This window comes from Triticum aestivum, chromosome 5B (genome assembly GCF_018294505.1).
Source record: "Triticum aestivum cultivar Chinese Spring chromosome 5B, IWGSC CS RefSeq v2.1, whole genome shotgun sequence".
Lineage (NCBI taxonomy): Eukaryota > Viridiplantae > Streptophyta > Magnoliopsida > Poales > Poaceae > Triticum > Triticum aestivum.
The window spans coordinates 658,991,329-659,015,049 of NC_057807.1; the positions used below are offsets into that span (position 1 = coordinate 658,991,329).

A 23,721-nucleotide genomic window follows, 5' to 3' on the forward strand; every position below is an offset into this window, starting at 1 on the left:
TAATGGTGGAATCCGCAAGATGCAAATTTAAAGAACAATCATCAAATTCACGGAAACCAAGCACATCACACAAAGTTTTTGGAATCGTGGAAACACTAGCACCCAAATCACACAAAGCATAGCATTCATAATCTTTAATCTTAATTTTAATAGTAGGTTCCCACTCATCATAAAGTTTTCTAGGGATAGAAACTTCTAGTTCAAGCTTTTCTTCATAAGATTGCATTAAAGCATCAACGATATGTTTAGTAAAAGCTTTATTTTGATTGTAAGCATGAGGAGAATTTAACAAGGATTGCAACAAGGAAATACAATATATCAAAGAGCAATTATCATAATTAAATTCCTTGAAATCCAAAATAGTGGGTTCATTGCTACTTAAAGTTTTGACCTTTTCAGTCCCACTTTTATCAAATTTTGCATCTAGATCTAAAAACTCTGAATCATTGGGACGCCTTTTAACTAAAGTTGACTCATCTCCAGTACCATCTTTATCAATATTCATATTGGAAAACAAAGATTTAATAGGAGTCACATCAATCACTTTTAGATCTTCATCATTATTATCACGAAAACTAAAAGAACACGCTTTCATAAAGCAATCTTTTTAGCACGCATCCTAGCGGTTCTTTCCTTGCACTCATCAATGGAAATTCTCATGGATTTGAGAGACTCATTGATATCATGCTTAGGTGGAATAGATCTAAGTTTCAAAGAATCAACATCAAGAGAAATTATATCCACGTTTCTAGCCAACTCATCAATCTTAAGCAATTTTTCTTCAATCAAAGCATTGAAATTATTTTGCGAACTCTTAAATTCTTTAACACTATTCTCAAAATCAGAGGGCATATTATTAAAATTTCCATAAGAGTTCTTGTAGGAATTACCATAATTAGTAGAGGAATTACTAGGAAATAGCCTAGAATTAAAATTGCCTCTATACGCGTTGTTACCAAAATTTGTTCCTACCAACAAAATTCACATCCATAGATTCATTATTATTCTCAATCAAAGTGGACAAAGGCATATCATTAGGATCAGAAGAAACACTTCTATTAGCAAACAATTTCATAAGTTCATCCATCATTCCACTCAAAACATTAATTTCTTCAATCGCATGAACTTTTTTACTGGTGGATCTTTCGGTGTGCCATTGATAATAATTAACCATAATATTATCTAGGAGCTTAGTAGATTCTCCTAAAGTGATTTCCATAAAAGTGCCTCCCGCGGCCGAATCTAAAAGATTTCTAGAAGCAAAATTCAATCCAGCATAATTTTTTTGTATAATCATCCACAAATTCAAACCATGTGTGCGGGCAATTACGTATCATTAATTTCATCCTCTCCCAAGCTTGTGCAACATGCTCATGATCAAGTTGCTTAAAATTCATAATATTGTTCCTAAGAGAGATGATCTTAGCGGCAAGAAAATACTTAGAGATAAAAGCATCTTTGCACTTATCCCATGAATCAATACTATTTTTAGGCAAAGAAGAGAACCAAGTTTTAGCACGATCTCCTAGCGAAAACTGAAACAACTTCAATTTAACAATATCATTATCCACATCTTTCTTCTTTTGCATATCACACAAATCAACGAAGTTGTTTAGATGGGTTGCGACATCTTCACTAGGAAGGCCAGAAAATTGATCTTTCATAAAAAGATTCAACAAAGCGGCATTAATTTCACAAGATTCAGCATTGGTAGTAGGAGCAATCGAAGTGCTAATAAAATCATTGTTGTTGGTATTGGAAAATTCACACAATTTAGTATTATCTTCAGCCATCGTGACAAGCAATCAATCTAACACATAAGCACACAAGAAGCAAACGAGAAGAGACAGACGGAAAGAGGGCGAAGAACAGGCAAAGGTTTTCGAAAATCATTTTAGAAGTGGGGGAGAGGAAAACGACAGGCGAATGGCAAATAATATAATGCGAGGGAGAAGAGTTTATGCTGGGTACTTGGTTTGTCTTGACTTGGCGTAGATCTCCCCAGCAACGGCACCAGAAATCCTTCTTGCTACCTCTTGACCATGCGTTGGTTTTACCTTGAAGAGGAAAGGGTGATGCAGCAAAGTAGCGTAAGTATTTCCCTCAGTTTTGAGAACCAAGGTATCAATCCAGTAGAAGATGACACACAAGTCACCTAGTACCTGCACAAACAATCAAGAACCTTGCAACCAACACGATAAAGGGGTTGTTAATCCCTTCAGGGTCACTCGCAAAAGTGAGATCTAATAGAGATAGTAAAGTAAATATTTTTGGTGTTTTTGTTGTATAGATTGGAAAGTAAAGATTGCAAAATAGTAAACGAGATGCGATGTAAATAAAAGAGATGTAATATAATAGAAAAGAGACCCGGGGGCATAGGTTTCACTAGTGGCTTCTCTCAAGATAGCATGTATTACAGTGCGTGAACAAATTACTGCCGATCAATTGATAGAAAAGTGCGTAATTATGAAGACATCTAAGGCAATGATCATGAACATAGGCATCACGTCCGTGTCAAGTAGACCGAAATGATTCTGCATCTACTACTATTACTCCACACATCGACCGCTATCCAGCATGCATCTAGAGTATTAAGTTCATAAGAATGGAGTAACGCATTAAGCAAGATGACATGATGTAGAGGGATAAACTCAAGCAATATGATATAAACCCATCTTTTTATCCTCGATGGCAACAATACAATATGTGCCTTGCTTCCCCTACTGTCATTGGGAAAGGCCACCGCAAGATTGAACCCAAAGCTAAGCACTTCTCCCATTGCAAGAAAGATCAATCCAGTAGGCCAAACTAAACCGATAATTCGAAGAGACTTGCAAAGATATCAAATCATGCATATAAGAATTCAGAGAAAAAACAAATAATATTCATAGATAATCAAGTTCATAAATCCACAATTCATCGGATCTCGGCAAACACACCGCAAAAGAATATTACATCGAATAGATCTCCAAGAACATCGAGGAGAACTTTGTATTGAGAATCAAAGAGAGAGAAGAAGCCAGCTAGCTAATAACTATGGACTCGAAGGTCTGTGGTAAACTACTTACGCTTCATCGGAGAGGCAGTGGTGTTGATGTAGAAGCCCTCCGTGATCGATTCCCCCTCCGACAGATCGCCGGAAAAGGCCCCAAGATGGGATCTCACAGGTACAGAAGGTTGCGGCGTTGGAAAAGTGGTTTTGTGCCTCCCACTGATGTTTCTAGGGTATAAGAGTATATATAGGCGAAAGAAGTACGTTGGTGGAGCTATGAGGGGCCCATGAGGGTGGGGGTGCGCCTACCCCCTGGGCGCGCCCTCCTGCCTCGTGGCTTCCTCGCAGAGTCCCAGACTTCAACTACAAGTCTTCTGGATTGCTTTTGATCCAAGAAAGATCCTCGAGAATGTTTCATTCCGTTTGGACTCCGTTTGATATTCCTTTTCTGTAAAACACTAAAATAGGCAAAAAACAGAAACTGGCACTGGGCCTCTGGTTAATAGGTTAATCCAAAAATAATATAAAAGAGCATATTAAAGCCTATTAAACATCCAAAACAGATAATATAATAGCATGGAACAATAAACAATTATAGATACGTTGGAGACATATCATAATGCTTTACTTTATCGCTAAGCAGTAGCAATAGTAGTAGAAGCATGGTTGGTGTGACAACCCCGATGGCAACACAATGATGGAGATCATGGTGTCATGCCGGTGCTTTGGAGATGGAGATCAAAAGCATGAGTTGATGGCCATACCATGTCACTTATGATTTGCATGTGATGTTAATCCTTTTATGCATCTTATTTTTCTTAGGACGGCGGTAGCATTATAAGGTGATCCCTCACTAAAATTTCAAGATAAAATTGTGTTCTCCCCAAGTGTGCACCGTTGCGAAAGTTCGTCGTTTCGAAGCACCACATGATGATTGGGTGTGATAGACTCTATGTTCACATACAACGGGTGCAAGCCAGTGTTGCCACTACTGGAATCAGGGAATTTGTCGTCTACCAATTCTTTGCCGTCAGCTAGCGGACGGCAAAGACGGTCTTTGCCATCATCTACCAAGAAGCTGACGGCAAACAAATGGCGGACGGCAAAGAAGGTCTTTGCCATCTGCCATTTCTTTGTCGTCTGCTGGTTGACGGCAAAGAATCTTTGCCGTCCGCTGGCTGACGGCAAAGAGAGAGGTGGCATCCACTAACGAAAAAACTAATGGCCACTTTCTTTGTCGTCTGCTAGCGGACGGCAAAGAGCCCGAAAGCAGACGGCAAAGAAAATAACCTAACGTACCTAACGACCGCCCCGGGCACCCACCCACCCACGACCCACACAGCATCGGGCCCCACCCACGATGCACACACGCCCAACCCATGCGCACACACACCCACGTTGGATCCCATCTCTCTCGTCTTCCTCGATCCCCTTTCTCCACCCCACGCCGCCACCAGATTTCGGCGATCCCCGCTGTTCCCCACCGCCCAGCTCTCCTCCCCGAGGTCACCTCTCCCTGCTCATCATCTCCACCGACCGGTTTCTCTCCTCGCCCAGGAGAGTCCCGCCTCCTCGCCGCCAAGGCCGCCGCCGCCCGCCGCCTCGAGTGGCGCCGCCTCCTCCTCGAGCGTCGCGCCGTAGACCTCGCCTCCCACGCCCTCGCCGCCCTCGCTGGCATCAACGCCACCCACGCGCGCCGCCTCGCCGTCGCCCGCGACATCAGCTCGACCAACGGCGAGATCGAGGACGCGCAGCAGAAGGCGGAGGAGTGGGACCGCTTCTACGAGTCCAAGAGGAAGGAGATGGAGGAGTTCCGGCCGTCATCTCCACAGCCTCCATCCACCCCGGCCGCAGCCACTTCTCAACCCCACGAGCAGCCTCCTGGCCTAGTTCCTCGTCACCGTCCTCCTCCCAGTCCCTGTCCACCTCCGCCTCCACCTGGTGGTCCCAGAGGCGACGATTCCCCGTCGCCTCGGCCGCCGTAGAGCTCTGCGAGGCCGCCACGGGTGGTGGAGACTCCGTCCGCGTCATCGAGACGCCGCAGCCCAACTCAAGTGTTAGCCCCAACTTGATTCTGATGAATTGATGCTTGATTCTGATGGTCATGGTGTGCTGCTTTGCAGGTTAAGTTCAGCGTGGAGGTGCCTCCCTTGATATGCAGAGCAGCGGGTTGCACTCGGACGACGCCGGGATCGGGGCTGCGGAAGCCAGGAAGGCCGACCTCATGGCTAAGAAGGCCAAGCTGGATGAGACCCTGGCTGCAGCCCGCCAGTTCAGAGCACTGCTTCGGCAGTAGCTCCAGAAAGCCTTCGCGTCACAGGTTAGGGATCAAAAGGCAACACAAAACTGACTAGTTATATGGTACAAGCAAAACGACATTCATTAGCTAGCTCATCAATCGCTTCAGATTAAGGATGCAATGCAAGTGTGGCGGGCTAGTGAACAGTAACATAGTAGTACAAATGTAGTGTTACTTTTAGGCAAATGTTGAGCAAATTTTGAACTAATGGATGAGTTTCGTGGGACAAAGCGGGCTGCCACTTGCACTCCTCCTACTGATGAAACGAACTTCAAATGACTCTACATGCAGATACATGCTTTTTATTTCAGTCTTGTTTAGAGGAGGCCCCGGCGGCGTCGAGCTGCTGTTGCTGCGGGCACAGCAACGTCGGCGTGGTCGGGATGGTCGCAGCCCTTCAAGATTCTCAACGGCGGCATCTCGGCCCTGATGGCAGAGTCCACGGTGAGCATCGGCGGGTACAGGTTCAGATCATCCATGAATTGGTAGTTATTGGTCATATTTAGTTGCATTTTGGTCAGTCCGGTTGTGGCTATGGAGCACTTATTTTGGTCATGTGATAGATCTGTCATGTAGGAGTATTTGGCAATGGATATTTGCTCATACAGAATTTTGATAATCAACTAGGAATTACAATTAGAATCAAAGCAATGCTACTTGTACTCCTTTCATGAAAAAAAGGCTACTCGTAGGACCCTTGTAGGAGACCATCCTCAAGATCGACGAGAAGATGAGGTATGGACCCTTGTAGGAGACCATCCTCAAGCAGCGCTAGATGTAACTTGAGTGCTTCAAACCCAATCCGTGCTTGCTCCTCTTAATCAACTAGATTATATTAATTAATACTAGCTACTGAACTTCTTGGATTATGTTACCAATTTTGATGATGGGCGTCCAGCTATTATATTAGTAATTTGATTTTGGTAGTACCGTTGAATTTGGTTGCTGCTATTCATTTATGTATGTGAAGGAGTTTGATAATGTGCTCTTTTTTTGTTTGCAAAATGAAGGACGCTGCATCCAGGTAGTGGGAATAGTTAGTCCTTGCTATCAATGGTAGTAGCATTTTTCACTGTTGAGTGTGAGGGAATTTGATGATCATCTACTTTTGCCTATCATCTACTTCTGATGTTTTCCATGAAAGTGACACGTGATCTTCCTTTGTTTTTCTTTTAGCTGATAGTATGATAACTGCTTGCTTGGCAGAAGTTATGGTTGTGTTGTTTCTTAGGTAAATAAAGAAACTGAGATTTAGTTTGATTTGGAGCGCCTCTTGTTGTACCACAGTTCCTTCTCTTAGAGCTGTACTTGTACAGCAGGTTTTGGATTGGGAGGGGAAAATGCTCTTCCTTCAGCCTCTGTTGAAGTCAAACCCATCCATGCAAAATCTGTACTGTAGTACAATTAATGTAGATGAATATATATGCCTTGCAGTTTTATCGTGCATGCCATTCAACTAACTTGCTCTTGTCCATGCAGATGGAGTAGGAGGACGAGCGGCAGCAGCAAATCAGCCTGATGATGACGGGGTGCGGAAGGCAATGGTGATCATGCTGATGGCATGAAGAAGGCTGATGACCACAACCTGGACCTTTTGGCATTTAGAGATGGCAAACACAGGCGGCGTGGAGACAACAACCTGGACCACCCACCTCCCTTGCCTTTTTAATTTTGGTTGTGGTGGTTGCATCACCGTCGCGGTCGCAAATCAGTATGTAGTGTGCTTGTGGAGTTGGGTCTGGACCGCAGTGTCCATCCAGTAGGTTAGGTGTTGTTGCTGCTAGATCCCATGATGCTCACCTAAGTTTTGTGTTATGTGGAGGCCAACCTTTGTGATCTTATTTGTCAACACTTGTGTGATCTCGTCTTACTTTGTGATACAAGTTGTACGATATATATGTTTTTATGGATGATCTTGTGATGTTCTTTTTTTCATGTGGTCTGTGTTAGATATTTGTGATATATGCATGGGCTATACATATGAATATGAATTGCTGAACATACTATAAATCAATGACAGAGATGGCAAAGAAGGAGATTTGCCGTCCGTGCATCTGGACACTTTGCCTAGAGCCGCGGACGGCAAAGGCCTGCCGTGTAGTGACGTCCAGTTGACATCATTCGGTGGACGGCAAAGGCCGGACAAATTTTATCGTCAGCGGCGGACGACAAAGGCTGCCGTTAGCCACCTAACGGACTAACAGCGTAACTATTGCCGTCTGCTTTCTTTGCCGTCAGCTGCTGATGGCAAAGGCCCCTTTGCCGTCAGCCGCCGAAAGCAGACGGCAAAGTAGCTGTTTGCCGGCTCTTACTTTGCCGTCCGCCGTTCATGCCTTTGCCGTCCGCCGTGGCAGACGGCAAAGTAGCTGATTCCTGTAGTGTGCACATGCAAAACACTTAGGTTAAACTTGACGAGCCTAACATGTACAAACATGGCCTCGGAACACAAGAGACTGAAAGGTCGAACACAAGTCATATAGTAGATATGATCAACATGGAGATGTTCACCATTGAAACCACCTCATCTCACATGATGATCGGACTTGGGTTGGTGAATTTGGACCGTGTTACATTCGGACAATCGGAGGGATGTTGATTTGAGTCGGAGTTCTTAGGTAATATGATTAATTGAACTCATTATCATGAACAATAGTCTGAAGTTGCCTTTGCAAATTTATGTTATAGATCAATGGCTCGCGCAGTAGCTCCTCTGAATTTCAATGCGTTCCTAGAGAAAGCTAAGCTGAAAGATGATGGAAGTAACTTTGTGGACTGGGCCGGTAATCTGAGGATTATCCTCACGGCTTCCCATAAGTCTTATGTCCTTGATGCACCGCTTGGTGCACCACCCCCTCCAGCGATTGTGGACGTTGTGAACGCCTGGCAGTCGCGTGTTGATGACTACTCAATAGTTCAGTGCGCCATGTTGTATGGTTTAGAGTCGGGACTTCAAAGGTGTTTTGAACATCATGGAGCATATGAGATGTTCCAGGAGTTGAAGTTTATCTTTGAGAAGAATGCCCGGATCGAGAGGTATGAGACCTCCGATAAGTTCTATGCCTGCAAGATGGAGGAGAACGGGTCTGTCAGTGAGCACATACTCAGAATGTCTGGGTACTACAATCGTCTGACTGAGTTGGGAATTGATCTCCCACTAGAGGCTGTCACTAACAGAGTTCTTCAATCGCTACCACCTAGCTACAAGAGCTTTGTGTTGAACTATAACATGCAAGGGATGAACAAGTCAGTCTCCGAGTTGTTCGCGATGCTGAAAGTCGCTACGTCAGACATCCAGAAGGAGCATCAAGTGTTGATGGTGAATAAAACCACTAGTTTCAAGAAGAGCAAGGGAAATAAGGGAAACTTGAAGAAGGGTGGCAAAGCAATTGCTCCTCCCGTGAAGAAACCCAAGGTTGGACCCAAGCCGGAAATTGAGTGCTTCTATTGCAAGGGAACTGGCCACTGGAAGTGGAACTACCCCAAGTATCTAGCCGACAAGAATGGGGCCAACGTCAACAAAGGTATATATGATATACATGTTATTGATGTGTACCTTACCAACTCTTGTTGTATTTCCTGGGTATTTTATACCGGCTCGGTTGCTCACATTTGCAACTCAAAGCAGGAACTACAGAATAGATGGAGGCTGGCAAAGGATGAAGTGACAATGCGCGTGGGAAATGGTTCCAAGGTTGATGTGATCATTGTCGGCACGCTCGCTCTTCGATTACCATCGGGATTAGTGATGAACCTGAATAATTGTTATTTAGTGCCTGCGTTGAGCATGAACATTATATCTAGATCTGATTTAATGCAATATGATTACTCATTTAAATCAGAGAATAATGGTGGTTCTATTTATATGCGTAATATCTTTTATGGTCATGCACCCATTGTGAGGGGTTTATACTTATTGAATCTCGATAGTGATGATACACATGTTCATAACATTGATGCCAAAAGATGTAGAGTTGATAATGATAGTACCACTTTCTTGTGGCACTGCCGCTTAGGTCATATTGGTGTAAAGCGCATGAAGAAACTCCATGCTGATGGACTTTTGGAGTCACTTGATTTTGAATCACTTGACACATGTGAACCAGGCCTCATGGGCAAGATGACTAAAACCCCGTTTTCCAGAACATTGGAACGGGCAAGTGACTTGTTGGAAATCATATTTACTGATGTGTGCGGTCCGATGAGCGTTGCGGCGCGTGGTGGATACCGTCACTTTCTCACTTCCACTGATGATTTGAGTAGATATGGGTATGTCTACTTAATGAAGCATAAGTCTGAAACATTTGAAAAGTTCAAGCAATTTCATAGTGAAGTTGAGAATCATTGTAACAAGAAGATTAAATTCCTACGATCCGATCGAGGGGGAGAATATCTGAGTTATGAGTTTGGCAATCACTTAATACAATATGGAATTGTTTCACAATTGATGCCACCTGGAACACCACAACATAATGGTGTCTGAACATCCTAATCATACCTTCTTGGATATGGTGCGTTCTATGATGTCCCTTTCTGATCTACCACTCTCGTTTTGGGGCCATGCATTAGAGATAGCTGCATTCACTTTAAATAGGGCACCATCTAAGTCCATAGAGATGACACCATATGAACTGTGGTTTGGCAAGAAACCAAAGTTGCCGTTTCTTAAGGTTTGGGGTAGCGATGCTTATGTCAAAAGGCTAGAGCCGAAAAAGCTCGAACCCAAAGCGGACAAATGTGTCTTCATAGGATACCCAAAAGAGACGGTTGGGTATACCTTGTATCTCAGATCCGAAGGCAAAGTGTTTGTCGCTAAGAACGGGTCCTTTCTCGAGAAGGAGTTTCTCTCGAAAGAATTGAGTGGGAGGAAGATAGAACTAGATGAGGTTGTTGAACCTTTACTTCAACCAGTGAATAGTGCAGCGCAGAAAGATGTTTCTGTGACACCTACGTTAGTTGAAGAGGAAGCTAATGATAGTGATCATGAAGTTTCGGATCAAGTTAATATCGAACCTCGTAGGTCGACAAGGGTACGTACAACTCCTGAGTGGTACGGTAACCCTATCTTAGATATCATGCTATTGGACAACGATGAACCTATGAGCTATGGAGAAGCAGTGGTGGGCCTGGATTCCGACAAATGGTTAGATGCCATGAAATTCGAGATGGGATCCATGTATGAAAACAAAGTATGGACTTTGGAAGTATTACTTGAAGGGCGAAAGGCCATTCAGAATAAATGGATCTTCAAGAAGAAGACGGACGCAGACGGTAATGTCACCATCTATAAAGCTCGACTTGTGGCAAAGGGGTTTTCATAAGTTCAAGGAGTTGACTACGATGAGACTTTCTCACCCGTAGCAATGCTTAAGTCCATCAGAATCATGTTGGCAATAGCTCCGTTTTTCGATTATGAAATCTGGCAGATGGATGTCAAAACAGCATTCCTTAATGGTTTCCTTAAGGAAGAGTTGTATATGATGCAACCAGAAGGTTTTGTCGATCCAGAGAATTCTGACAAAGTGTGTAAACTCCAGTGATCCATTTATGGACTGGTGCAAGCATCTCGGAGTTGGAATCTTCGCTTTGATGAGGTGATCAAAGTGTTTGGGTTTATACAAGTTTACGGAGAAGCTTGTATTTACAAGAAAGTGAGTGGGAGCTCTATGGCATTTCTAATATTATATGTGGATGACATATTGTTGATTGGAAACAATATAGAACTTTTTGAAAACATGAAGGAATATTTGAACAAGAGTTTTTCAATGAAGGACCTAGGAGAAGTTGTTTTCATATTAGGCATCAAGATCTATAGAGATAGATCAAGAAGCTTGATAGGACTTTCACAAAGCACATACCTTGATAAGATTTTGAAGAAGTTCAAAATGGATCAGTCCAAGAAGGGGTTCTTGCCTGTTTTGCAAGGTGTGAAGTTGAGTCAGACTCAATGCCCAGCGACTACAGAGGATAGAGAAAAGATGAGTGTCATCCCCTATGCCTCTGCCATAGGCTCTATCATGTATGTGATGCTGTGCACAAGACCGGATGTCAGCCTAGCTTGCCATAAGTATGGCCGGAAGGTTTCAAAGTAATCCAGGAGCGGATCACTAGACATCGATGAAGAATATCCTTAAGTACCTGAAAAGGACTAAGGAAATGTTTCTCATTTATGGAGGTGATCAAGAGCTTGTCGTAAAGGGTTACGTTGATGCAAGCTTTGACACTAATCCGGATGACTCTAAGTCTCAAACCAGATATGTATATATTCTAAATGGGGGAGCGGTAAGCTGGTGCAGTTCTAAGCAAAGCGTGGTAGCTAATTCTACATGCGAAGCGGAGTACATAGCTGCCTCGGAGGCAGCAAAGGAAGGCGTCTGGATGAAGCAGTTCATGACAAATCTTGGAGTTGTGCCCAGTGCATAGGACCCGATGACTCTGTTCTATGACAACACTGGTTCCGTTGCTCTAGCCAAGGAACCAAGGTTTCACAAGAGGACCAGCCACATAAAGCGACGCTTCAATTCCATCTGTGATTACATCAAGGAGGAAAACATAAACATTTGCAAAGTGCATACAGACCTGAATGTTGCAGATTCGTTGACTAAACCTCTTCCATGGGCAAAGCATGATCAACACCAGAACTCTATGGGTGTTAGATTCATTACCATGTAATGCTAGATTATTGACTCTAGTGCAAGTGGGAGGCTGTTGGAAATATTCCCCTAGAGGCAATAATAAAGTGGTCATTATTATATTTCCTTGTTCATGATAATCGTTTATTATCCATGCTATAATTGTATTCATCGGAAACTCAAATACATGTGTGGATACATAGACAACATGTCCCTAGTAAGCCTCTACCGTACTAGCTCGTTGATCAAAGATGGCTATGGTTTCCTAGCCATGGACATGAGTTGTCATTTGATAGCAGGATCACATCATTAGGAGAATGATGTGATGGACAAGACCCAAACTATGAACGTAGCATATGATTGTATCAAGTTTATTGCTATCGTTTTTCTGCATGTCAAGTATATGTTCCTATGACCATGAGATCATGCAACTCACTGGCACCGGAGGAGTGCCTTATGTGTACCAAATGTCGCAACGTAACTGGGTGACTATAAAGGTGCTCTATAGGTATCTCCAAGGGTGTCTATTGAGTTGGCATGGATCAAGACTAGGATTTGTCACTCCGTATGACAGAGAGGTATCTCAGGGCCCACTCGGTAATACAACATCACAATAAGCTTGCAAGCAATGTGACCAAAGAGTTAGTCATGGGATCTTGTATTACGGAACGATTAAAGAGACTTTCCGGCAATGAGATTGAACTAGGTATGGAGATACCGACGATCGAATCTCGGGCAAGTAAAATACCGATAGACAAAGGGAACTACATACGGGATTAGCTGAATCATTGACATCGAGGTTCGACCGATAGGATCTTCGTAGAATATGAAGGTACCAATATGGGCATCCAGGTCCCTCTATTGGTTATTGACCGTAGAGGTGTCTCGGTCATGTCTGCATAGTTCTCGAACCCGCAGGGTCTACACACTTAATGTTTGGTGATGGTATAAGTATAGTTGAGTCATTATGGTGGTTACAGAAGGTTATTCGGAGTCCCAGATGAGATCCCGGACATGACGGGGAACTCTGGAATGGTCCGGTGGTGAAGATTGATATATTGTACGAAGGGTATTGGAGTCCGGAATTGTTCCGGGGGTACCAGTGATGACCAGCGTCACCAAAAGGGGTTTCGGGGGCCCCGACAAGTGTTTGGGGCCCCATGGGCAAAGTGGAGCGGGCAAACCAACCCACTAAGGGGCTGAGCGTCCCCCTCACAGCATCTCACATAACCAGGATGATTGGGGGCACCCCTCTAGGGCTTCCCACCTCCCGGCTTGGGGGGCAAGTCACCCTAGGGGAGATCCCATCTGCCCTGGCCGCCGCCCCCTAGGGGAAACCCTAGGGGCGCCACCCCCTCATCCCTTGCCCTATATATAGAGAGGTAGAGAGAGGGCAGCTACACCCCTAGAGCACGTCTCCATGCCACGGCGCTGCCTCTCCTCTCCCTCGCATCCCTCTTCTTCTCCGTAGTGCTTAGTGAAGCTCTGCTGAGATTTCTCCACCACCGCCGCCACCAGGTCGTCGTGCTGTCTGAGGACTCGAGCTACTACTTCACCGTCGCTCACTGGAGCGAGGAGGTGAAGGCTTCATCAAGCCAGAGGTGTGTCGAACGCGGAGGTGCCGTCCATTCGGCACTTGGATCGGGAGTTCGTGGGACGGATCATGATTGGATCGCGAAGACATTCGACTATATCAACCACGTTTCTTAATGCTTCTGCTTAGCAATCTACAAGGGTATGTAGATCTAATCTCTCCTCTCGTAGATGATCATCTCCTAGATTGGATCTTGGTGAGCGTAGGAATTTTTTTGTTTCCCATGCAACATTCCCCAAGACCGAGTTCCATGATTTCAGATCTAAACCCTCTATGTTTTCATGAATATATTTGAGTTCTTGATCCTACCTGCTAGTCATATGAACTTGTTATTGTTCTGATCCGTAGACCCCATCGTGACAATTGTGTGGGATACTCTCCGGGGATAAGTGTAATTTGATGAGTTCATCTATTCACCATGTGTTAATGCTTTGTTCCGGTTCTCTATTAAAAGGAGGCCTTAGTATCCCTTAGTTTTCTTATGGACCCTGTTGCCAATGGAGGGTAGGATAAAAGATGTCATGCAAGTTCTTATTATAAGCACGTATGACTATATACGGAATACATGCCTACACTATATTGATGAATTGGAGCTATGTGTATTGCTCTAGGTTTTGACTGTTACATGATGAATCTCATCCGGCATAATTATCCATCACTAATCCAATGCCTACGCTTTTCGCATACTGATCTTGGCTAAGTTACTGCTGCTGTTGCTGCTGTTACAATCACTATAAAACCGATACTGTTACCGTTACTATTGCTACTATTACCAGTGCTATCAAACTATCATACTATTGTGCTACTGATCACTCTCCTGCAGATATTTAGTTATTCAGGTGTGGTTGAATTGACAACTCAAGTGCTAATACTTGCATATATTCTTTGGCTCCCCTTGTGTCGAATCAATAAATTTGGTTTGAATAATCTACCCTCGAAAACTATTGCAATCCCCTATACTTGTGGGTTATCACAAGGCCACATGACAATGCTCTTGGCCATGCATGTGGTAGCAAGGTCTCCATCAGTCTCATCCCCCTCCCTCTTCTCTATTATGGCAGACTATGCTTGGTGCCCATGACCATATCGGCAGTGGAGGTGGTATTGGTGATGGCGACATGGTTTTCATCTCAAATCTGAATCTACAATCACAACCACATGACAGTGTCAGATATGCCCAGATGCTTAGAAAATTTACCATTTGGGGTTTAGGATTTTATAGTTTAAATTTATATTCGAATTTGAGGGTTTCCACATATGGATGTACTTGAAATTATACTAATAGAGCGATGCATCTACAACTATATTTCATTGAACTAATAATCTTGCAATCTACACTACTTATATAACCGTAATTTTAGTGTGTTGATGCAAGTATAGTTTGGCACCAATCCACACATATGATTTATTTTTTAACCTCTACTTATATTTTATGAACAACCTGATAGTATATTACCTTTCCTTAGCATGATCTTAATATGGTTCCTCTTAATTTTTGTTTTAAATATAAAATTAATTTTTATTTAATTATTTATTCAAGCCTTATACATACAAAATAAACTCAAGCTTTTGTGCTAACACAATGTACATTTCTCAAGTTAACAAAGTTGAGCACATTACATAACCAGTTCAAATAAGTAATAAATTACTTGAAATGTCTAATAGTTAACATATGACCACAGTTTATAATTTACTTCATATATAACTCTGACGCCCTACACATCTACCTCCAGCAGTAGGAAGTACATGATCAACTTATTATTCTCTTTCACCACATTCACTTCAATGATAGATCTAATTGGAATTGGAAATCTTTCAAGAAAATCCTTCCAGCCATATGTCAAACCAAGACAACCATCATCAGCAGAAATGGAGTATCCATCTTCCACTTTAACATCACCTCTGCGATTGATAAGTGTAACTTCACCTTCTCTTGGCAAGCATAGTTCTTCAGTAATAGACATGTTAAGTGTCTGCAAATGCAAATTTCAGAATGATACATGGTGCATAGTTGGGGACACATTAGATGAACTAGTTACATACTTAGTTAATATACTTGCTACTGTTCTAGAAGAACGTGTCACTTACAAGCATGCAATTCATGTCAGTGCTACTCATCTCCATTTTGAAAGAACGGACAAGCCCTTTCATGTAAGTTGGTTGAACTTCATTTGTCGCTACAAATTGCAAAAAAAACTCATTAAATAAAGAACAACTAGTAGTACACATGCATAATTGATACAAGCTAAAAATCTTACCAATAACCTTCTTTCCATCACGCCATACAAGCTTATCTCGGTAAACAAATGCAATCATGGTCACCAAGTCTTCTTTGAAGTGGAAACAAACTCGATCACCATCATCAATATCATGAGTAATCACAAATTCTTGCCACCCACTTCCACACAGAAACGTCATTGCAGAAGCTTTTACAAGTTTAACTTTGTAATTTCTTTGATACATATCTTCAATATTTATCGTATCTTCACCCATCTTGTTAACCTTTTCACGAAGATTGCAAGGTATTGTCTAGGACACATTTGTAAAAAATAATCTAGTAAAATAAAGATATGTGGCATTCAAGATACACGGAAGTGTTGTTATCTATCTTACATACCAGAAATTCTCTATGTGAAGATACTATTGGAAGGCTGAAAAATTGTTTGTCTCTCTTCATTGGCATGCATGGACCTCGTGGTTTCCCACAAGCATAACACGCATCAGAAAGAAAGTACCCCATTTGATGGGCGGTAACATGGTACTGCTTTCCAAACAAAAATTAATGAGATTAAATATTTTATCAATTAAAACCTAAAGCAAATAAGAAAGTATACAACCTCGCATTTTGGCGTCACATTTTCGAATCTTGGTGGACAGTTTAAAGGAGGAACATTTGTATTGTCCTTCTTCATGCATTATGAACACAAAGATATTGTAATTGAGAATATTGGCTAGATTTTGTATTACTAGTTGTCTTATATTACAAAGCACACAACTTACCTGACTTCCAAAACTTAGCGTTGCTTCCGTCCTCTTCTTATTTTTGTGCCCACGAGTTATATTGTACTACAAAATATGGATTTTTTAGGTTATGTGCCAACAATTTGCCAATCAAAGGTACTAATAGGAATAACACTTCCATTATGCATGTCCATGCTATCTGAATGTCATATCCAACAATCAGGAAATCGAATTTAAATTGATTACAATTCATTCATAATCTACATTCATATCATATGTAAAATACTTAGAGCCTAAGTAACATATTGAACCATTATTTCTTACAATATGCAAATTCTTCATATAATTGGGCACAATATTCCCAAAGCTCAATTCAATTGCAATCACTTGAGAAGAAAAATAAATATAATAAATTCATCTCCTTATCTTAAATACGTTACTTAACTTTGTGAAATTATTTTGAATGTTAACATATAGTACACAAAAAAATATTTTATGTACACAACTTATATATAATGCTTCCAAATAGAAGTATACCTTGCTCTTGGTAATCCATTTTTGCTGGATGGAACTACTTTGGACTGTTGGACTCCTCACTACATTTTTTCTGTTCATGTGCTCATTGTTCCTTCCATCATGTCGATTCAGCTGACACAAAAGTTTACGACTATCCACAAAATGAACATGACAAATAAAATATACAATTAAACTTGTAATTGGCGAACACATATTTAGCACAATATAAAAAATATTAAATATAATATCGTTTTTGTATGTAATAAGCACATAATAAGTAATGAAGAAATTTAGATTCAAAATTGAACGTTCTTATATATTTATATATATATATATATATATATATATATATATATATATATATATATTTGAAGGTTGGATTTCAAGATATTCAGTAGATTAAAACCTAGAAAAACACTTCACAAATATTCTTTCTAAGTTTTCTAAGTACATGTGAACTACGAGTTAATCTTTGTTTCTTTATATTTATATCTCCCGTGACTTCGGTTGAATCTCATGTGTAGTGATGAACCAAGCATTGTGGGGCAAAAAAATCACCCTATTAGCATTTTCATTAAATATGTTTCGAAAAAGATACTAGTAAACGAGTCACGTTACAACATAGCAACAACTTACTATAGCTAGCAATAATTCCTTTGACGATAGCCATAAGTGTCAATTTTATTTGAAAAGACATGGATTCTTCTAAATTTTAATATTACTCGATTGCCTATATTTATCACAAATACTAGTGTACATAACATGGAAGATTATATAGATAGATAATTTGCAAGTTATAAATAGAAATAAACAATTGTTTCATATTCAAACCCAAGAAATATACATAAAAAGTTCTTACAATTATACATGTACCTTTCTTTTGCTCGAACTACTAGGTACATCAGAAGTACTCTTAAATCTTGCACTCCTCAAGTCATACCTCCTATGAACATTCTCATCTCTTATTCTATCAATATGATCAACTGCCTAAATAATTGAACAAGCAATAACATATATTAAGAAACAGAATCTAGAGGACTTAATCGATTTCATCTTTAGTATAGAAAAAAGCAGTAGCACAATACATCATAGGACAATGTGTTGCATTGTACAATATATATGCAACTGATACTCATTCATTAATCATATTTCATTGTTTTGTACATGTAATAAGGCAATGGGTACACAACACAACTAATGTTCAGACGTTTACCTTCATATTGTCAGAGTTGGTCACTACATCACAACCATTTTTCATATTTGAAGATCTCACATCATGTTGTCCATCCATGTGCTGCAAGTACAAATATTAAATACGCAAGAAAAAATTACAACAAAATTAACAAGATTATATACAAATTAGATTTTGTAGAGAAATGAAAGCCATTAATAGAACAGATAGTTCCACGCAACTTCCTTCATACATGCAAACAATTTCGTGAACATTAATTCTAAATGCAAGTACTAGTGAAACTAATGACCATTGTTACTTATGACTAATTAGTATATTGTACATAGTAGACCAAAGTCAGCTTCACACACTAACCATATTGCTTAATTTTGAAAAGTTATTAGAAATACTACCATATCTTAGAAAAGATTCAATATAAGAATGAATTTGAATTGGTCAAATTTAATAAAAGTGTTCATGTTTAGAACGTAGTAACAAATTTGTAGAGCTTTGAACTAGATATGTACCTCACTTCTGCTAGAACTGCTTCACAAATAACCACGGATCTTGACACTTGAGTTCCTCAAGTCATAGCGTCGATTCAACTTCTCATTATTACTTGCATCCATGCAATCCATCTCCTAGAAATACCATCACCCAAGAACAAATATTTAGAACAAAAATGTAGCACCTTCAATCGGATATGCTATTTGTAGGGAAAACCAGAAACAACAATAAAATAGATAGTTAAACATTCTATGTAAAAGGAATAATAGCATAAGAACTAATCAAATCCAGTGCCAAGATGAATCTATGAAAAATAAATTTCAACATTTCAATACTTATCGTCCGTAATTTGAAAAATCAAATACAAATCCAAGATTTGGGAGGAAGAAAACCAAGCGGCAAGACAAAGGAAGAAGAAGTGGTGGTTGAGTGAGAGGTAGTGGGTATGCTCACATAAGCGACACCGTCCTCTTGGGTCCCATAAAACTGTTGTTGTAAAAAACCCTTCCCCAATCGTCCAATTTTTCTTCTCATGTTGCCACCACATCATCATCTAGAAACGAGCAGTATCTACACTTTTCATCCACTACCTACCACTGAAGGTTGCATATTCACACGCACAATGCAAAACTACTTCCAAGATCAAGAGGAGCAACAACGATTCATCTATAGTTTAAGAATTCAGTTGTTTTCACCGCTCGATGACACCAGTTAAGTTTTCTATCTTTGATTAGTATCTTATTCTATACTTACGCCTTTTCACATTTCACAGTTTCAGCTTCATCCATGATGAAGTATAGATCCATTTGCTACTATGGTCATAACCTACTGAAAATCCTCATGTTCTACATATTCAACTACCACGTATATAGATCCATTGTAGAGAAATTAATACTTGATACTCAAATTGTTGTGCATGTTACTTTGTGCTATAGTCAGCCCTTACCTTTATCACAGATTTTTAATTAACATTACAATCTTCAAATAAAGAAATTTATCACAATTTTTATTTATACAAAGCTAATTAAATAGCAGGAGTGAGAATTTATCAATTTGAATAGACGTTCTCAAGTTTTTAGCTACATTTGATGGTTTTCAAATAAACAATATTTGCAAACTTTATATATTAAGTACCTATAAAATACAAAATATAACTCCTATGTTGATCACTTACAAACGATTCTGAAAATTTCAAATCCATTCTAATTTAGTAGAAACATGTTAACGTCATGTCATGAAAGTAGTAGTAGCTTCAATGAAGACCATATACTTATGAAAGCCATAATGAGGAAACTAAAGAAGACAATGTGTCCGACCTAAAGCAAGACATTGAAGATAGCAGATTCAAATGCACAAGGTGTTTAAAATCGATTTAAGAAATTACATTTTGAATTTAAATAGTTGTACTGATATGTACAAACTAATATTGTTGCACAGTTGAACTTGTATGACATGCATTCTTTCTGATGAGAGGCGCAACAAAAAACTGTAATCAACTAAGCACACACCAAAAGAATTAATGATAGGTCTTGTTGACAAAATAAATAGGTTTGGTGTAATAAAACAATTACCAAGGACATTTTCATTGGTAGTGTTATTAAATTATAAAGATATCTTCAGTTTTATGTGATTTCATCTCATCAGAAACCTGACATGGTTATGTATACATGTCCTAGGCCTTGATTATGATGCTTCAAAATTCAATCTTGTGTTATGAAAGGAACTTTGGCAATAGGATAATACTAATTAAGTTTTATATTACTCATGGATATGGTCTTGCTGAGGATATCATTTAAGAAGTCTAAGTTGTCCTATCTATGGAATTAGAGGAGGTTGTGTATAAAAGTATTATGAGGGCATATCTTGTTGGCTGTCAGCTCCTTGCAGGAAATACCGCACCCAAAAGGTCAAAACTATGTTGTTAAGATGTATCACGTTGAGGCATGCTACACAACTGCATTTCTTGTTAAACAACCTCATTTAACTTCGTTGGACAATGTATCAAAACTCAATGTATGAAGAACATTTGAGTGCAGGTGTGAAATCATTCCATCCTGAGTGGGTTACAATGAGCTAGTGACTTGGGAAGCCCACATCACTAGTAGGTTGGTTACTAGTGGTGTGCCACGGTCACACCACTAGTAACCACTTATTAGTCGCATGATACTAGTGGTGTGCTGCTTACATGCCACTAGTGACAATTTTGGCACACTACTAGTAGGCTTTGATGTACTAGTGGTTGTGTTGCAAGAATAATCATATTTACGCATGGGTCCATGTGACCTTTTCCTATAATTAGAAAGAAAAATCATGTTTTCAACATTTAAATTTGTGAAACCATGGAAAATGGAAGCATGCCAACATGAACTTTGCTATATAAATAAGATTGTCTAAGAGTTGTAAAAATCAGAAGATGAAATATGCAAGATAAGTTACATAATATGTAATGTATCTTATTTTTTGGTAATTTAATCACATCTAAAAAAATCTTTGTATTACCAATTTCACAAGAACTAGTTTCTACCCATTATATTGTTGTTTTTAATAATTTTGTAAGTTATAAATGTGATCATTAATTACCATGTACAAACTGAGAAATTGTATGAACCTAAGTTCACATAATAAAAAGAAAGAACATGGAAGATCAACTCTCAAAATAGAGAAATAAGCTAATGAACAAAGAGTATCACTTACATCCTTCACTAGTCAAGGCGAGACAAGGAAAATGTTTAGTGAAACGAAATTGCATTGATTAGTACAATGCACATGTGCATTATGACGGTGACAAAAGAAGATCGGAGTTTTGAACATGTGTGATAGCTTCTCTACCATTCAGGTATTTGGAAAATCGCGTCCATCACAGGAAACTCCTTAATAAAGAATGGAAGATGATGGAGGATCGCTTCGAGATGAAACTTAACAATTGGAAAGGAAAGCTTTTGTTCCATGGGGACATGATAATCCTTGTCAATGTGATACTCACTATCCTATCGATGTGTATGATTTTATTATTTGAGATACCAAAAGAGGTACGAAAAACAATGGAATATTACATATCCATATTTTTCTGGAAATGTGATGAATAGAAAAGAAAGTATCAGTTGGTCATGTGGACTGTTATATGCAAGTAAAAAAATACCAAGGTGGACTAGTCATCGAGGATCCCATTATAATGCTTACCTCCCCACATGTGTGGTTGTACAAATTACTTAACAAGGATGATGTTTGGCAGGAATTCCTATGGAATCAATACCTCCACTCAAAACCAGTACATGAGTGACATGAAAGCATTAGAATTCTCCTTGTTGGAAAGGTATGATGGGAGTCACTATTTTCCACAAGAATTCTTTTGGACATTCAATGTGTCTCTGAAGATCAAGATCTTCAACTGGAAATTGCATCGGGGGGTGGGGGGATCTTAACTAAGGAGAATCTAGTCAAAATACGACGAAAGGGAAACAAGAAACATTACCTTTGTATTGGAGACAAATTAAACTGTGTCCTACTATGTGTCCGGTGCTGCTTGTGCCACGCTGCCGTGCGACCAAAGACGTGGGGAGCTGTGAGAGAGAAAGAGAGGGGCAGTGGGTGGTGGTGGTGAGGTTAGGGGCGGCCGGGAGAAGAGAAGGGACGAGCGGAGGAAGGTGAGAGATTGGGAGAGGGAAAGCAGATCTGGAGAGGGGAATGGTGGCGGCTAAGGTTGGGAGATGTTTGGGGAGAGAAAATTTTTAGGTTAGGGTTAGGTTAGGTTAGGTCGTGTGGTTTTGTTTTTTGGCTCATTTCAATCCCCCCCCCCTAATTTGCGCCCACTCTCATCTTTACCCCTAAAAACAAATCATCTTCTCAACTTTTCCCCTCTTTTGTCAACTTCGCTTATGGAAATACCCCTCTGAGCCGTTTCTGTCTGGTCAAAGGCCTTTGACCATCTAAGGGATGTTTCCTGGGCATTTTTGCCCCTCTGTGGATATGTCCCTTACGGGTGGGACCCACCTTCATGAAAAAAACTCTCTTTCTTCCACTTACATGTGGGCCTAACAATAAAATAGAAATAAATAAATAGAAGGAAAAATTCTCTCTCTCCCTACCACACAACACTAGTTCAACTCCGGCGAACCCGACGCCCCAACCCTACGCTGCTGCCACCGCGAGCTCCAGACACATCTCAACACTCTCCTTATCCTCCCCTCTCCATCTCTCTCTATCTCACCCTCATTCTATCTCTCATCCTCTAGCCCTCTCCCACAAGAACACCCGAGAGCGTTCGATCGCCATCGTCAGGCAGGCACGCGTCCAGCGGTAACCCCAAGTGCCACAACCTTGCTAGGAGCTCTGTGGAGATGTTGTCAACCTCTGAGCCGACAAATTTGAGCAGAGAAAGCCATGACAGGGTGTCACAATGTCATCTTCCCCACCTTCACCTTCGGACCGCCGCTGTTAATTTTGATGTCGTTGAAGCACACCAGCCAATACCCGCCGCGCTTTGAGGATCCCGAGGTGCCACATTGACATCGTCCACTACAAGCCCATGACCTAGGGTCGTCTTCCTTGTGAGCTCCAAGCCCTTCCATATCTGTCACCATCGATTTCCTCACTCCGGTATTTCCAGAGCCCCAATGGTGTGCCATCGTGCTCCAGTTGAGCTCCTTAAGCTATCGCACCATTTACCCCTCTTAATCTCGCATGATAGCCGGCTCTCCGACTTGCGCTGCCCACAGCCGGCGTGGGATTGGTCGCTGCCATTCATGCCAGTGACCATTTAGTCCAAAGCCACCATCGCTGGATGCGGAACAACCAAGGCTATCGCCTGATGCCATCGCTCGGCCTCCCTGCAGCTTCCCGGCGTGCCTTCGCCAAAGGATTTGGTCGCCGTCGGCAAAATTCGGCCCAAACCCTTCATTTCGTTTTCCCCCTTTTCTTTTTTAGTTGGCCTCACATGTAAGTGAAACAAAAGAGAAACGAGAGAGAGTTTTTGTAAAAAAAAATCCATAGGTATGAAATGGTCCCATATGTAAGTGACATATGCAGCGATGGTAAAACTGTCCAGAGAACGTC

The 23,721-nt window shown here is 40.8% G+C and overlaps 2 protein-coding genes across 2 annotated transcripts; one reads left to right on the forward strand and one right to left on the reverse strand.

Moving 5' to 3' along the window:
- Positions 1 to 4,352: 4,352 nt before the first annotated feature.
- LOC123115198 (serine/arginine repetitive matrix protein 1) lies at positions 4,353 to 7,132 on the forward strand. The gene is made up of 3 exons (XM_044536426.1): positions 4,353 to 5,048; positions 5,116 to 5,312; positions 6,771 to 7,132. Exons 1-3 carry the CDS (start codon positions 4,353 to 4,355, stop codon positions 6,808 to 6,810), a joined length of 933 nt encoding a protein of 310 aa, XP_044392361.1. The 3' UTR covers positions 6,811 to 7,132.
- Positions 7,133 to 15,170: 8,038 nt separating this feature from the next.
- On the reverse strand, positions 15,171 to 22,341 carry LOC123115199 (uncharacterized). The gene is made up of 11 exons (XM_044536427.1): positions 22,142 to 22,341; positions 18,690 to 18,803; positions 18,205 to 18,285; positions 17,865 to 17,978; positions 17,013 to 17,123; positions 16,515 to 16,580; positions 16,352 to 16,420; positions 16,132 to 16,275; positions 15,773 to 16,043; positions 15,603 to 15,691; positions 15,171 to 15,487 (listed from the first exon to the last, which is right to left on the reverse strand). Exons 3-11 carry the CDS (start codon positions 18,280 to 18,282, stop codon positions 15,230 to 15,232), a joined length of 1,200 nt encoding a protein of 399 aa, XP_044392362.1. The 5' UTR covers positions 18,283 to 18,285; positions 18,690 to 18,803; positions 22,142 to 22,341; the 3' UTR covers positions 15,171 to 15,229.
- Positions 22,342 to 23,721: the final 1,380 nt, after the last annotated feature.